The sequence below is a fragment of the Gossypium arboreum genome, chromosome 13 (genome assembly GCF_025698485.1).
Source record: "Gossypium arboreum isolate Shixiya-1 chromosome 13, ASM2569848v2, whole genome shotgun sequence".
Lineage (NCBI taxonomy): Eukaryota > Viridiplantae > Streptophyta > Magnoliopsida > Malvales > Malvaceae > Gossypium > Gossypium arboreum.
Genome location: NC_069082.1, coordinates 793,204 through 807,259, shown reverse-complemented (window position 1 = coordinate 807,259; position 14,056 = coordinate 793,204). Strand labels below are relative to the sequence as shown.

General features: G+C 30.7%; 1 protein-coding gene across 4 annotated transcripts; it reads right to left on the bottom strand.

Moving 5' to 3' along the window:
- Nucleotides 1-276: 276 nt before the first annotated feature.
- LOC108463861 (uncharacterized) lies at nt 277-6,097 on the bottom strand. 4 transcript variants are annotated; one of them, XM_053024205.1, is made up of 12 exons: nt 5,968-6,097; nt 5,742-5,840; nt 5,268-5,468; nt 5,065-5,176; nt 4,950-4,983; nt 4,597-4,634; nt 4,426-4,460; nt 4,172-4,324; nt 1,477-3,995; nt 1,163-1,240; nt 555-648; nt 277-453 (listed from the first exon to the last, which is right to left on the bottom strand). In XM_053024205.1, exons 2-11 carry the CDS (start codon nt 5,801-5,803, stop codon nt 596-598), a joined length of 3,285 nt encoding a protein of 1,094 aa, XP_052880165.1. In that variant the 5' UTR covers nt 5,804-5,840; nt 5,968-6,097; the 3' UTR covers nt 277-453; nt 555-595. The 4 variants fall into 4 exon arrangements, with proteins under 4 accessions (XP_052880165.1, XP_017619320.1, XP_052880166.1 ...); XM_017763831.2 differs by having other exon boundaries at nt 277-648; XM_053024206.1 differs by having other exon boundaries at nt 5,742-6,068.
- Nucleotides 6,098-14,056: the final 7,959 nt, after the last annotated feature.

Genomic DNA, 14,056 nt, shown 5'->3' with positions numbered 1-14,056 from the left:
GCATATTTTTAAGTTTTTAACAGTTTATTCAAATCCCAAAAAAAAAAAAAATACGAAGTTGACTTATGGTTTTAAGAATCAATTAGGTCCAAAAAAAAAAATTATTAAGTAGATAAAAGTTGCCAAGTTTAGGTACCTTCATATATATTTACCCAACATAGAAAGCTAGAAGTTATCAAAAAGTGAGAATCCAAAGCTTTCCATGGACTGAAATAAGAAGTTAGCTGAGAGATGATGTATAGAGGACTCCAGAGTACAAGGCTTGAAACTATTCAATTTTGTTATAATGTGTGCTCATAGAAAAGAAAAATCAATTAATTCATCATTGTTCTTATGTTCTCAACATAGTAATTAACATGGAACAATATGTTTAACAGGATGGAAATCCTGCTATACCGCAATGAACTGGTATCTACAAGAACACTCCACCAACATAGAGATGAACCTTCACAGCTGACATGCAAAAGAATGCAACAAAAAGAAAAATAATAATAAGAGAAATGCAGAGGAAATATTTTTGCGTAGCCTATTATCGGAGCGCAAACGACAATAACCTTGATCTTTATAATCGTCCTAGCTTTTACCGATGCGTCATCTAACTTGGCTTACTACCCCTAAATGCAGAAAGGGAGAAGAATGACCTTGTCCCTGGTAAAAAAATGACGAAAAAAAGGAATGTAATTCTAAACTACAAAACAAGCAGTCGTAGTGAAAAGAAAATTAAAATATTATCCCAGAAAGTGTTAATATAGGATTTAGATTTTCAAATTGGCAATTAGGTTCATTTTGGTATGTATACTTTTTTTTTTTGGTCAACTTTAGTACTTGAACTTACAACTAGGCCCATTTTTGTCTTTGAACTTGGCAATTGTAAACAGTTCGATGACATGAAACTCCAAGATTATGCTACATCATCGCTTAAAAAGAAAAATTATATATTTTAAAAATTTTCAAGTGATGACATGACAATGTCAGAGTGACACATTATCAATTCTAGATGGAATCCAAGTTTAGGGACCAAAATAGATCTAATTGTCAAGTTCAAATATCAAAGTGGACCTAATTGTCAGGTTCATGGACTAAAAGTTATATTAACCCTTCCAAAAAGAACAGAAAGGAGAAAGGAACTAAGGAAACTACTAGAGTAAAGAAGGAAATTGACCTTTAGTAGTTGAGGCTGCAGCTGAAACGCTGCCATTGTGCAATTTGTGGGTATTAAACGCTCTGATGCCTGATTGAGCTGCACACACAAAATCCACAGTACTTTCATAATGAGACTTGGTGAAAGTTGGGCAATTTGAATATTAACAAATATTTTGGCATTTCCAGAAAGTTGGGCAAAGAAGAGACACAAGCATTAAAGCAATTTTCATATATGCTTTTGACCTATAACCATCTAGATTCTACCTATATGAGAAAAACTGAAAACAGTTTGACAGAAAATAAGCATGTAATTATCATAAAGAGAAAATATACCAGATGGAAGCTCATGAGAATTCAAATTACGATCAAAGCCATCAGACAACAATGTCTTTTCTTGCCCATGGTTCTTTGTGTGAAGGGCTGCCTTTCGCAGTAGATTATCAGAATTTCTCTTAGTATTGACTTTTGATTCTTCTGCATCATCCTCTCCTTCAGAAAAGACTGACGGACTAGACCAACCAGTTATATTTGCATCCCCCTTACTCTTCCGAGCAAACTTTAACAGCTTCTTCAATCCCTTGGGTGCATCTTTTTGGTAGACCATTGCAGGCAAACTTTCAGCATTTCCCCAGTCAGTAATATAACCTTCGCTACTTTCTTCTTGCAGCATCTGTGACAGAGAGTGGCGCACACGTGGACTTGCTGATACAATGGGTGCTATGTCAGCTGAAGATGAAATTTCAGCTGTTTTCACATCAGATAGGTTTGGTAGGTCTCGATGCTCTTCTACTTCCACCCACGCAGTTGGTGAGATGGTTGATTCTTCCTCACATTGGGAAGGGCCGGCAACAACTTTTAAGCCAACATCAAAATCAGGAGCAAGTTCTTTAACACTCTCAATCAGGTCACATTTCGGAGGGCCATCCGGCTGTGTTTCTGACTGAATAGCATCATCACAATGGTCCGGTGATGAAGCATCCTGATGCTCACTCACCAAGACAGAAGCATTAGCAATCACATCACTCTCTTGAGGATCAATAGAATTTTCAGTGTTTTTCAAAGAGTCCTCCAACTGAGAAGGATTTTTACTCTTGTTAACAAGATCTGTAGACGTAAATCCTGAACCTTTACGGAGAAATGGCTTTGATTCCAATGGAACTACACTACTTTTCTTCGTTACCTTGTTATACAAACTAGGCTTTGCCCGAAGCATATTGGAAGAGTCCCCAGGTGCTGCTGCAATTTTTTTTTTTGTTGGTTTGCTGCTTTTGATCAATTTTTGTTGCTGCTTCTCATTCACACCCACTAAACCTCGTGTATCAGTCTGGGTTGCCTTTGCATTTCTTCGTTGTGGCAGGGAACTTTCCACTTTAGGACCCAGTTGAGCTGCCGGTTGCGCTGATTGAGGCTTCCGACGTGTTGACATAGTGCCAGCAGAAGAGGTTGCACTAGAAGTTCTAGCTGGTGATGCCCCTGCTGTTCTCGGTGATGGTGTCGAAGGCCAAGACTTACGAACAGCAGGCAAGGGGGATGCTCTAGTTGAAGCCTTCTTTGCAATTGAAAGTTTTGAGGTTTCCTTCCTTGTATTAGCAGGCTGTGAAGGATTCTTAAGTAACTTTTGGGAATTCTTGACAGAAATTTGGGTTTTTGTTGAAGGCTCATTTTTACCAGTATTATTCACATTTTTGGAAGCCATTCTTGCTTTCCTCTCATCAAGATTTTTTAGCATTGCTCTCAATGTTGCTTCTTTCTCAGCATGCTTTCCAGCATTCTCACCTCTAAGTTTTTGATCCCTCTTCTCCTTGTAATTGTGATAAAATCCACCTCTCTGCTCTGGAGGCAGATTTTGTCTGACTTTAGATTGAGGCTTCCTACAGCTAACAAGCTGATTTACCATCATTTTTTCATGCATCTGGTTCAACTCCTCTTCCTTCTGTTGACTCCATTCAACTGCGGTTTTTGACGTTTCATTAGCTTCCACTTCGTGTATTATATCTGTGACCTCTTGAATATCTATAGGACTACATGAGCTCTCTTCCAGCCCTTCTAACCTCACATCAATAGTTTCGTTGATGTTTTCCACTCTAGTCCTAGTATCAGATTCCAAATTAACTTCTGTTGACCTTTCCATAATATCATTATCAATGATATTATCAGAAGGCTCTGGTACAGGATCTTCAGAACCATTTTGTGATTGGCATTGGACGGCTGATTCACCCATACTTGCACTCCATCTTCTCAATGCAGACTTAGTTGGACCAAGAGAGATGTTCGCTAATGAGTTCCTTTTTGGAGCATCAGTAATCTGATCCCTTTGTTTACTTTCAAAAAGATTTATTGCATCTTGAACACTCATACGCTGCACATTATTCTCAGGTTTCTTAATGTTTCCGGATCCTTCCTCTTCACTATCAGCTGAAGCTACATCTCTTTGATATGATATCTTTTCTCTAGCAGGAAAGCAACCAAGGCTCTTTACTGTCAGAGCAGGGGCTCTACGCGGGCCAGTTCTCCCAATTTGAACCCTTCTCATTGGAGATGCAGACCGTCTAGGAGATGCAGATCTTATAAGAGCTCGACTTCTTTCTGCAGATATTTGATTCTCGTCACTTGAGTCAGAAGATTCCTCACTTTCTGTTGAGCTCTGACGTTCAATCTGTGCAACTTTTGCTGGTGAAACACCATATTTAACTGGTGTTTCTGAACTTGCTGGCTTTGAAATTTTATTATTTCCATCAGTCTTGTTTATACTGCCATTAACTGAAGCATGAGTGCATGAAGACTTTACATCATTCAGAGGATTAGCAATTTCGCACTTGTCTCTCAGCTCCAGAATCATGCATAAAAAATTCCTGCAGTAGATATTAACAAGATTATTTGTTGCTTAAAATTCATCTCAGTAAGTGTTGCAAAAGTTTAGGGATGTATGCATTTAAAAATTCTTTGAGTATCTATCCAAAAAAGGAAAATCTTTGAGCAAATCAGAATTCAGAGGATCCATGCACTTCTCTTTTGGGAGGCAACTTACTTTACATCATTTGACCCAAAAGTTTCTGAAAACTTCGCTAGATGATTGACTTCTTCATCGGAGCAGGTTTCTCCAACCGCTTGGTTAAAAGCTGCAACTAACTTACTTCTTAATGATGCAAGTCTCGAGTCCATAGCACGCAAAAGCTCATTCCTAGCAAAGCATGCCAAAGGTTGGTTGGATTTGCAGGAGAACTAAAAGTCTAAAACACATTAACTAAATATTACACATATGTACTAATGGAGAGAACATACTTTGACGTTTCTGATGATGAATTCTGGACTTCAAACTGCTAAGGTCAAATGCATATATTAGTGGCCACAATAAATTATCATGTGAAATAAATGTAGAATCATAAGATCACCTCCTAAAGGACCTAGAGGAAAAATAGACCAAATAGAAAAGTTGTGAAGAATGGAGGTTACTTTGGATGTTGGAACCATGTCTATTGAGTTGTGGAAATCTGTTGAACAAGGAAAGAGAACAGTTAAGATTCTCAAGGCTTTTAGATAGCATGGATGCATCACAACATTAAGGAGATTGGCAAGACAAACAAGGGAGACTACTTCTGTCCTCAATTAGTTTAAAAAAGAAACCTCAATCAAAAACTAAAGTTGCAGATTCTGGTCTACTTTCTATATGAATACGTAAGAAAAATCAGCAAAACAAGGAATAGTACTTCTCTTATGTCAAAGTATTTAAAGAACATTATAACAGAGAATATATCAAGGTCATGAACAAGGATTCTCCATAAATTCCCTTGAACATGAGATTTTACCATTTTCGCTACTTCGATTATGATCTTGATGACCCTGAGAAGACGAAAGATTAACAAGTGAGATCTCCTACATAAAATAAACAAATCCAAACGCTTAAAGACAGAGGATATTTACCTGAGCATATAGAGAAAGATGAAATTTTTTGGCCTCCTCCAACTGAGACATCTCAGCTTCAATAACTTTAGCAGTATCCAAACAATCAATAGAACCCACAAAACACAGGAATCTGAGAAAGTAAAAGGGGTGAATGGAAAATAAGAAGGAACCCATTGCTCTTCCAACAACATAACTTGTAGAATAAGAAAATTTATAAGAACCTGGAGAAGGTAGATAGAGTAAACCATGTGGGAGATTTGAGATTGTTGGGGGGTTGCAGTTTGTAATTAGCAGCATTGGAATTAGAATTGGATCCATGGGTGTACAAGTTGTTTAACTCGGGCAAATGAGGCAAGATTTTTCGAAGAACCCCGACGCCCAGTTTCTCTACATTGTTACCACGACATGCATATGCCTCATACCTTGAAAAAATAAACAGATAAATTTATTGAAAAATTGCAGAAAATTTAAAACAATTTTCTATTTTGATTTTGATTTTGATTTGACAACTATCGAAATCAACCGTTACAAGCACTAAAATACTAGATTAACTCAATTTAACCAAACTCGACTAACTAACAAGCCTACACTCGATCTTTTTTACATAATGAGACTGAACATTTAAGATCCCATGATTCAACTTACCAACAGTAGCAACATTTTAGAAAATTTAAAGAAAAAAAAAGAGAAATAACCTGTTTTGAGAAGGCAGAATCTGAATGGTAGCGTAATCTAAAATCGCATCTCCTCCGTCCATCTCCTATGGGTTCTTCTTCTTGTTCTTTTTTGTTTCTCTACCAAAAGAAAATCCCAAAAAAATAAGTAAAAATCGAGAATTAGATTAGGTTAAACGTAGAATGATTTGAAAGCTGAACAGATCTGAAGAGAATCGGAAAACAAAAGAATGCAGATTCTTCACACCTTCAGCTTTCAGCTTTTGAAGTGGAAAATTAGAATTTTTTGAAATGAAAATTTAGAATTTAATTTTGTGAGAGTGGGAGAGAGAGTAGTGTTATAGTTGTAATAGTGAGAATAATTAATGTCCATTATCGGTATTTCACTTGTAAAAGTGGGAATATATGCAATAAGTTCGAAGTCACTTTAAAGCAAAACAAACGCGGATAGGAAGGATGGGGTAAATGCCTTTTGGTTTAATTTTATTCTCAATCCCTGTTTTCTTTAGAATTTTGAACTTTTTTATGGCTAAAAGTGTCATGGAGGTTCTTGCATTTAGATTCATATTGCATTTTACCCCTTTTGCTCAAAAAATAGGAAAATTAGTTCCAATATGTTATGTCAAAGAGAAAATCAATTTTTTCTATTAAAAATTTCATCCATTCTTACCGTTGAAAAATTGACATGGTTAATAGAATTGCCAAAAAATTGCACATGGAGTGCCACAAGTACCTATACTAGCGTACATAAACTAATTTCTAATAGTAGATATGGTTGAAATTTTTAACAGATGGATCAGTTTGTTCTTTGATTTAATAAAAATGACTAATTTGCCTAATTTTTTTAGTAAATGGACAAAATATAATCTAACTCTTAATACAATAGCCTCCATGATACTTTTATCATTTTAGATATTTTATTTTTACCTTTTATAATAGCTTATATTATTTTTAAAACTAGTTTTCTATAACAATCATTTATCTCAAATTTTAGTAAAATTAGTTTTATTTCTAAATAAAATATAAATAATAAATTTTAGTTAAGATATTATTTCAATAAAATATTTAATTTTTTATAAATAAAATATTAACCACAATCTATTAAATGAAAATATTTTCTAATAAATAAAATTATATTTGTAATTTCTATCAAAATATAATTTAAATCTCAATTGTACTAGTAGTCATATTGCATTTTGCCCTTACTTAAAAAGTAGGAAAATTAGTCTATTGTACATTATATCAATAAGCAAATTACTCATTTTTGTTAAAAATTCCATTTATCTGTAATGTTAAAAATTGATGTGCCTAACTGAATAACCAAATAGTAACACGTGGCGTGACATATGTACGTCATACTTACGTACAAAGACCAATTTTTAACAATAAAAAATAGATAAAATTTTTAAAAGAATGATCAATTTATTCTTTAATATTACATATAATGATTAATTTACTCATTTTTTGAAAAGATATGACAAAATGTAATCTGACTCCTACTACAAGAGTCTTTATGCTATTTTTACCAGTTATAATTGTATAACATCCATCTCTTTATAACGGCCAAAATCTTAACAAACAAATGAGATTATAAAAACGAAGGTTGACCATATATGTTATTCATTAAATTTTTAAATATTAAAATGACTTGGATTCAAAGTTTAACAGAAATTCATTAACCATGTTTTCAAGTAAATGTTAAAGTTTAAAAGTTCAAAGAATATAAGGACTGAAATCAAAATTTAACCTTTTTTTTTTAAAACTGTTCTGAAAATTAGCGTTAGCAAGGATTCCAATACCAAACTTATTGAATACATCTTTTAACAACTTCAAATTCTGTTATTATTACCACCACTTTTATGAAAAGAAAAAAGGTGATGAAGCACGTGATTTTATTACAATAAATAAAAACAAAATAATATTATTATTATTAATAATTGATCAATTATATCATCATATCTCATCACCGACAACCATCTTTTTCCTTTGTTTAGATTTCATAATAAGCTTTACCTTATACCATAATTAATACAATATATTATTATTTTAATATTTAAATTAAAAATTGATTGAGTAGTAGTTTAATTGATATGAATATTATTATTAATATAAGAGAACGTAAATTGGAGTATGCTGAAGCGCATTATTCTCTTATTTATGAGTTGATAATTCTAGGTATACGTAAAAAGAATATTTTTAACAAAAATACATTTAATATATATTACTTTTATATTTTTAATATTTAATTGTTTATATTATATTTATATTTATTTATATAGTAAAGTAGTTATAAAACACAACAAACAAACAAAAAAGAAGAAGAGGGTATTTCATAATCATTGCATGGCCCATTGCCTTCTTATTCTTCCATCACACTCAAGTCGAGTTCAACTCACACCACAACTGAGTGCATTTACTTCATCCAATCAAGTTGCATTGAGTAAGAAATTATGAGTTAATCGGTAAATTTTAATTTCTTGAATTTTATTAAATTCATTCGAATGAAGAGAAATTTCATTTGTGAGTTGAATAAATTTATTTGAATTAAATCAATTTATATATAAATGTGGATATTTACATTAAATCGAAAAAATGATATTATTACATTTTCAAATTTTCAACCTAGAAAATATTATACATATATAGAAATTATACTTCAATTTAGAGACTATAAAACATATTCTTTGCATACTTTATTAGATACTGGAGCTACCACAAGTAGTTGTAGAGAAAATGCCATTTCTGTAGAAAAATGAGAATTAATGAAAAACCCAATCAGAGCTATAGGAATTGATGGTAAAGAAACCATAATCCAATTTAAAGCCAGAAATATACCAATTTACATAAATAATGTAAGATTTGTAATTCCTAAAATATTGTGTTTTCCTGAAATACATGGAGACATATTATTAGGAAATAATTTTATATATCATCATCTACCGTTTACTATAGATAGAAATTTAGTAATATTATCAATGAAAAAACTTCGTAGATATACCTTTAATAGAAAACCATAAATTTGTATGTGATAAAGGATTTAGACCAATAAGAAAAGAACAAATTAAACAACTAGAAACAAATCATTGGTTGTTTAAAATTCTAGAAAATAATTTTAGTGAAGAACCATTAAAATTATGGGAAAATAGTCCAAGATATTGTGAAATAAAATTAAAGAATCCTAATAAAATAATTAGAATTAAACCTATGATCTATACTAAACAAGATATAGATGAATTTGATATACAAATTAAAGAATTATTGGAAAAAGATTAATAGAAAAACTAATAGTCCACACTCAAGTCCAAAGATTTATGGTAAGAAACCATCTTTGAAATAAAAGAGGAAAAGCTAGGATAGTAATTAATTATAAAAGACTAAACCAAAACACTATTTTTTATGAATATTTTATTCCACGAAAAGATGTTTTGATTAATCAAGCTAAACATGCAAAATACTTCAGTAAATTCGATTGTAAATCAGGATTTTGGCAAATAATGCTAACTGATGAATCTAAACCATTAACGGCCTTTAGTGCACCTAATGGTCATTATCAATGGAGAGTAATGCCATTTGGGTTATGTAATGCACCTCAAATCTTCCAAAGATGGATGGATTCTATATTTAATAAATATAAAAAAATTTGTGTAGTTTATATAGACGATATATTAATATTTTCAGAAACACTGGAAAAACATAGAAAACATTTAAATATTATCTCTCAAGAATTCATAAAACATGGAATTATTTTGAGCCCTAAGAAAATAGAATTCGAAAAAACAGAAATAGAATTTTTAGGTTTAAATATATCTGCTGATGGTCTTAAACTACAAGATCATATTATAGTAAAAATAAAAGAATTTCCAGAAGAAATTAAAAACCAAAAACAACTTCAACAATTTTTAGGAATAGTTAATTATGGAAGAAACTTCTTTCCTAACTTATCTCAAAAATTAGGTGATTTATATGAAAAATTAAAAAGGATAAAACTTTTAACTGGTCTAAAGAAGACTCAGAAATTATTAAAAATATAAAATTAGAAATAAATTATATCCCAAAAGTCTATTTACCAAAACAAGGTGATAGATTAATTTTAGAAATCGATGCATCAGAAAATTATTGGGGATGTATTTTAAAAGCTAAAACAGCAAAAAACAAAGAACTAATATGTGGATATAGTTCTGGAAAATTTAAATTAAATGAAGTTAATTATGCTATATATGAAAAAGAATTATTAGCTATTAAAAAGGCAATAAAAACCTTTCTCATATATTTAGCATCTGAAAATTTTATTATAAAAACTAACAACCAGGCAGTCAAACAATTTCTGACTAATAATATTCTAGAAAGTGTACCAAGAAGAATTAGATGGTACAATGATTTATGTAGTTTCAATTTTGAAGTTTTATATGTCAAATGTCTTGATAATATTATTCTTGATTATCTTAGCAGGCCTTATGGATAGAGGTAAAAACCTCTAGAACAAGTCGGGAATGGACTCATCGTCCATAAAAACCCAACAAAAGAAAGCGAGATAAATCCTAATCAAGGATTTACTCCAAATCAAGGATTGACTCCCAATCGTGGATTTACTCCTATATTAACGATTCTATCCTAATCAAGGATATTATGTTCCTTATCCAATGGTAAGACAACCAACTGGATCTCCTTCATCATATGCATCAAGAATGGTAAACGAATACCCTTCAAAAGAATAATTCAATCTCCTTGGTCTCAAGATCCGAATTGACATATCAAGCCGTTATTCGAAGTTATAAAGGAGCGAAAATTTGTTGAAACAACAACAAATTCCGAAATAAAAGATTTTTATAATCCGGGATTACCAAGTGAAATTTATAAATATATTAATGAAATATGGAAAACCCATATTTTAGAACAAAGAGCAAATTTTAGACGAGCTCTTACAAAGTTTTCACAATTTCTAGTTGAAAAACAACTAAAGAAAATGAAGCACATGAATTATTATTAAAAGTCATTTTATACTGAGATTGGCAAGAACTCGAAATAGAGTATACAAATATCAATGAGATAAATAATCTTATTGATATATTTCAATACTTTATTCATAAAGGAACAAATAGTCCCATTATGAATAAAATGTTTAGAATATGTTTATATAATAAAGCTAGGAAAATACTACCAGCAAAATTTTTTGAAAAAATCAATAAAATTATCTGCAACCAGCAGACTCAATATAAAAAAATCTTTTCTGAATAACTTTTACAATCATATGTCTATCTAAATGATATAGGGGAAGAAATTCCTACTATAAAATTCAGATTAGATCATGAACCATTTGATATAAACAGTATTGAATGGGGTTTCGTTAAAGAAATTGTAGTACAAAACTTTTCTTTTCACTTATTAAAAGATTTTCTTGCTATTATAAAAGCTATATTGTCACTTTTAGTATATCAAGATGATTTTATTACTATTTTATATCCAAATAAGTAGTCTTATTGGAATTCTTTGAAAAAGCGATTCTATCAACCATATCAAATATGGATTATTCAACGAATGTTTGATAGTCCTTATTTATCGCCACCAAAGAAGATAAAAACACTTGACCAAAACCATTGACAAGTGTTACAATAATCCAAAATATTTTCAAATCCAAGCCGGAATTGATTTAATGTCAACAGCTCGACATGTACTTCAAGATCAAACATACAAACTATCTACCGATGGAAGAAGAATAGTAGCTGATAAAAACAGCATGATTCAGAAATCAAGAGATGAAGAATCCATACAACTGCTAAAGAAAATAGCAGATATGGAAATAGACGATTTCCCTTCAAAAATAATTGAAGAAATCAAGAACACGTGGGAGACTTGGAATTCACCAAGACTATCACCATACACCTGGATGAAATAGAAACATGAAACCTGGACAACATCCAAGAAGGATAAAGACAAAACAAAGACCATGTGGAAAGTCAAGAAGACTTTCAAGCTGATTTTCAAGATTGGTGGTAAACAAAAATTCAAGGCCTCCATGTACGATCAAAGATATGACAAAGGCAACTGACAACATACGTGGAGGCAACAATAAATTCATCCTTATTAGAAACACTGTGCGGGATTGAAGAAAAATCAAATAGAGTTTAGAAATTTTACGATAAATAGCAATGTAAAAAGCCTAAACAGATCATCGAAAAATAGTTTAGAAGTCTTTCCTTTTACTTTCAGTATTCTCTCTGTAAACAACTTTTCCTTGTAAAAATCATTCCTTTTAATAAAATATCCATCTTCCGCACTCAGATATAATAGTCTTGTAATTGGTATCAAAGGCCTCCGGAGTTACGGTTCTTGGAGGAATTCATATCATAATACTCATTGTAAGTTCTTATCTTTAATTTATAATCCGATTAATTTAAGTGGTTATTTATCTTGAAACCCATATATACATTATTTTGTCTAACTTTTGCCTTTTTAAGTCTAGGTGAGAGACAATAGGCCTTTGTGTGTTAAGACAAAATAATATATGAGCGATTTAGGTACCAAAGATAAGTAACATGGAAGAAACAGATTGTTTATATAAAGATAAAACACGCAATCATATTATGCATATAGATTCTAAACAAGAAAATAATATTTGACCCTTAGTAAAGGATTTAATAGTTTAATGGATATAACCTCCATATATTATAATAAAATATATAATAAAATCGGTAATATAGAAGAAAAAGTAAATTACATGGGAGATATTAAAATTAGATTTGAACAACAAATCTAAAGAAATTTTATCAAGTCAATAATAAATCGGATCGGGTTATTAATAATAATAATATGGAATCAGATATAGATTTAGGTCCATTATATTATGGTAATAGTAATATAATTTTAACTTTATCGGATGAAGAAGAAGAAACTTCTTGGAAGAGTCATCTTCTACTATTAATAGAAATAAAAATCTGAAAATAGAGAAGAAAAATATTACTCAACAAAATATGATTTCCAATCTTATAAAATTAATAGAACATTGGAAAGTCAAATTTACTAAAATCTTGATAAAAATGAAAGAATAGAATACTTAAAATTAATAGAAGAACTTTATGAAAAACATAAAGATCTATTTACTCGGTTTAATTATCACTATATGTTAAATTATGATACTACGAGAAAGTAGTAGTTCTAGTAATTACGATAATCAAGAAGATTTAAATGTAACTAGTTATAAATCGATGAAGAAAATACTTCAACAGATGAGGATGAAAATATAGAAGTCCCGAACCTATGGATTACGATCAAAGATTGGAAATCAGATCCTTATGGATTCTAATTTTCTTTTACCATAAGGATACTGTTTGATCGGTATCCATAGGTTAGGGACTTCTAGATTTTCATCCTCATCTGTTGAATTATTTTCTTCATATTATAACTTTATTATATATTAATATATGGAGGTTATATCTATTAAACTATTAAATCCTTTACTAAATTATAAATTGTTTTATCTTTATATAAACATCTTCTTCCATGTTAATTAAAGATAACACAAAGGCCTATTGTCTCTACCTAATTAAAAAGGCAAAAGTATTATGATAAATAACCACAAATTAACGCTATTTGATTTAAAAATAAGTTGTTTTAGTTTCTTTTTTTTTTTTAGCTCTTAAATTTATGTTATTTGTCAAATTACTAAATATAAACTTAACAATAATTAAATTTAGGCATTAAATGTCAAAGTATCGATACCCTTTAAATGTATCGATACATTTTGTTGTAAGAATCATTAATACTTTAGTTTTTACACTTCTAACGACTCAATTCATTTTTCCAACATTCCCAAGGGCCGAAAATCAATGAGAGACTATAAATACCAGCTTTCAAAGCTTCTACAACAACGAAAGATTATAAGAGATCAAGAGCTATCAAGAAACATAAAAAAAAAATCTATTGCCAACCATTTGTGCTTAAATTTTTCATCTTTTTCTTACAAACACTTATGAGCATTCATTATATTTTCTTAGCCCAAGTGTTTTTATTAGTTGTATACTTCATTTACAAACATTCTAATATTGTAAGAATAGTTTCTTTGTTTGCTCTTTTAAGAAGGCTTGTGTCTTAAGATTTGGATGAAAATCTTAAAAAAGTTGTAAGCTTAAGTCTTGTCATCAAAGATTTATTAAATTAGTAAATTTGAGAAAATCTAATTGTGAAAAACTACCTTAATGGAATAGGCAACAAGGCTAAACCACCCTCTTGACTATTTCGGTTGATGAAAATTGAACAAATGATTGTTAAAAATATTAAATTAAATTAAAATAGAACAATTTTTTAACTCTCTCTCCTACCTCCCCACGTTCTCTCACAAC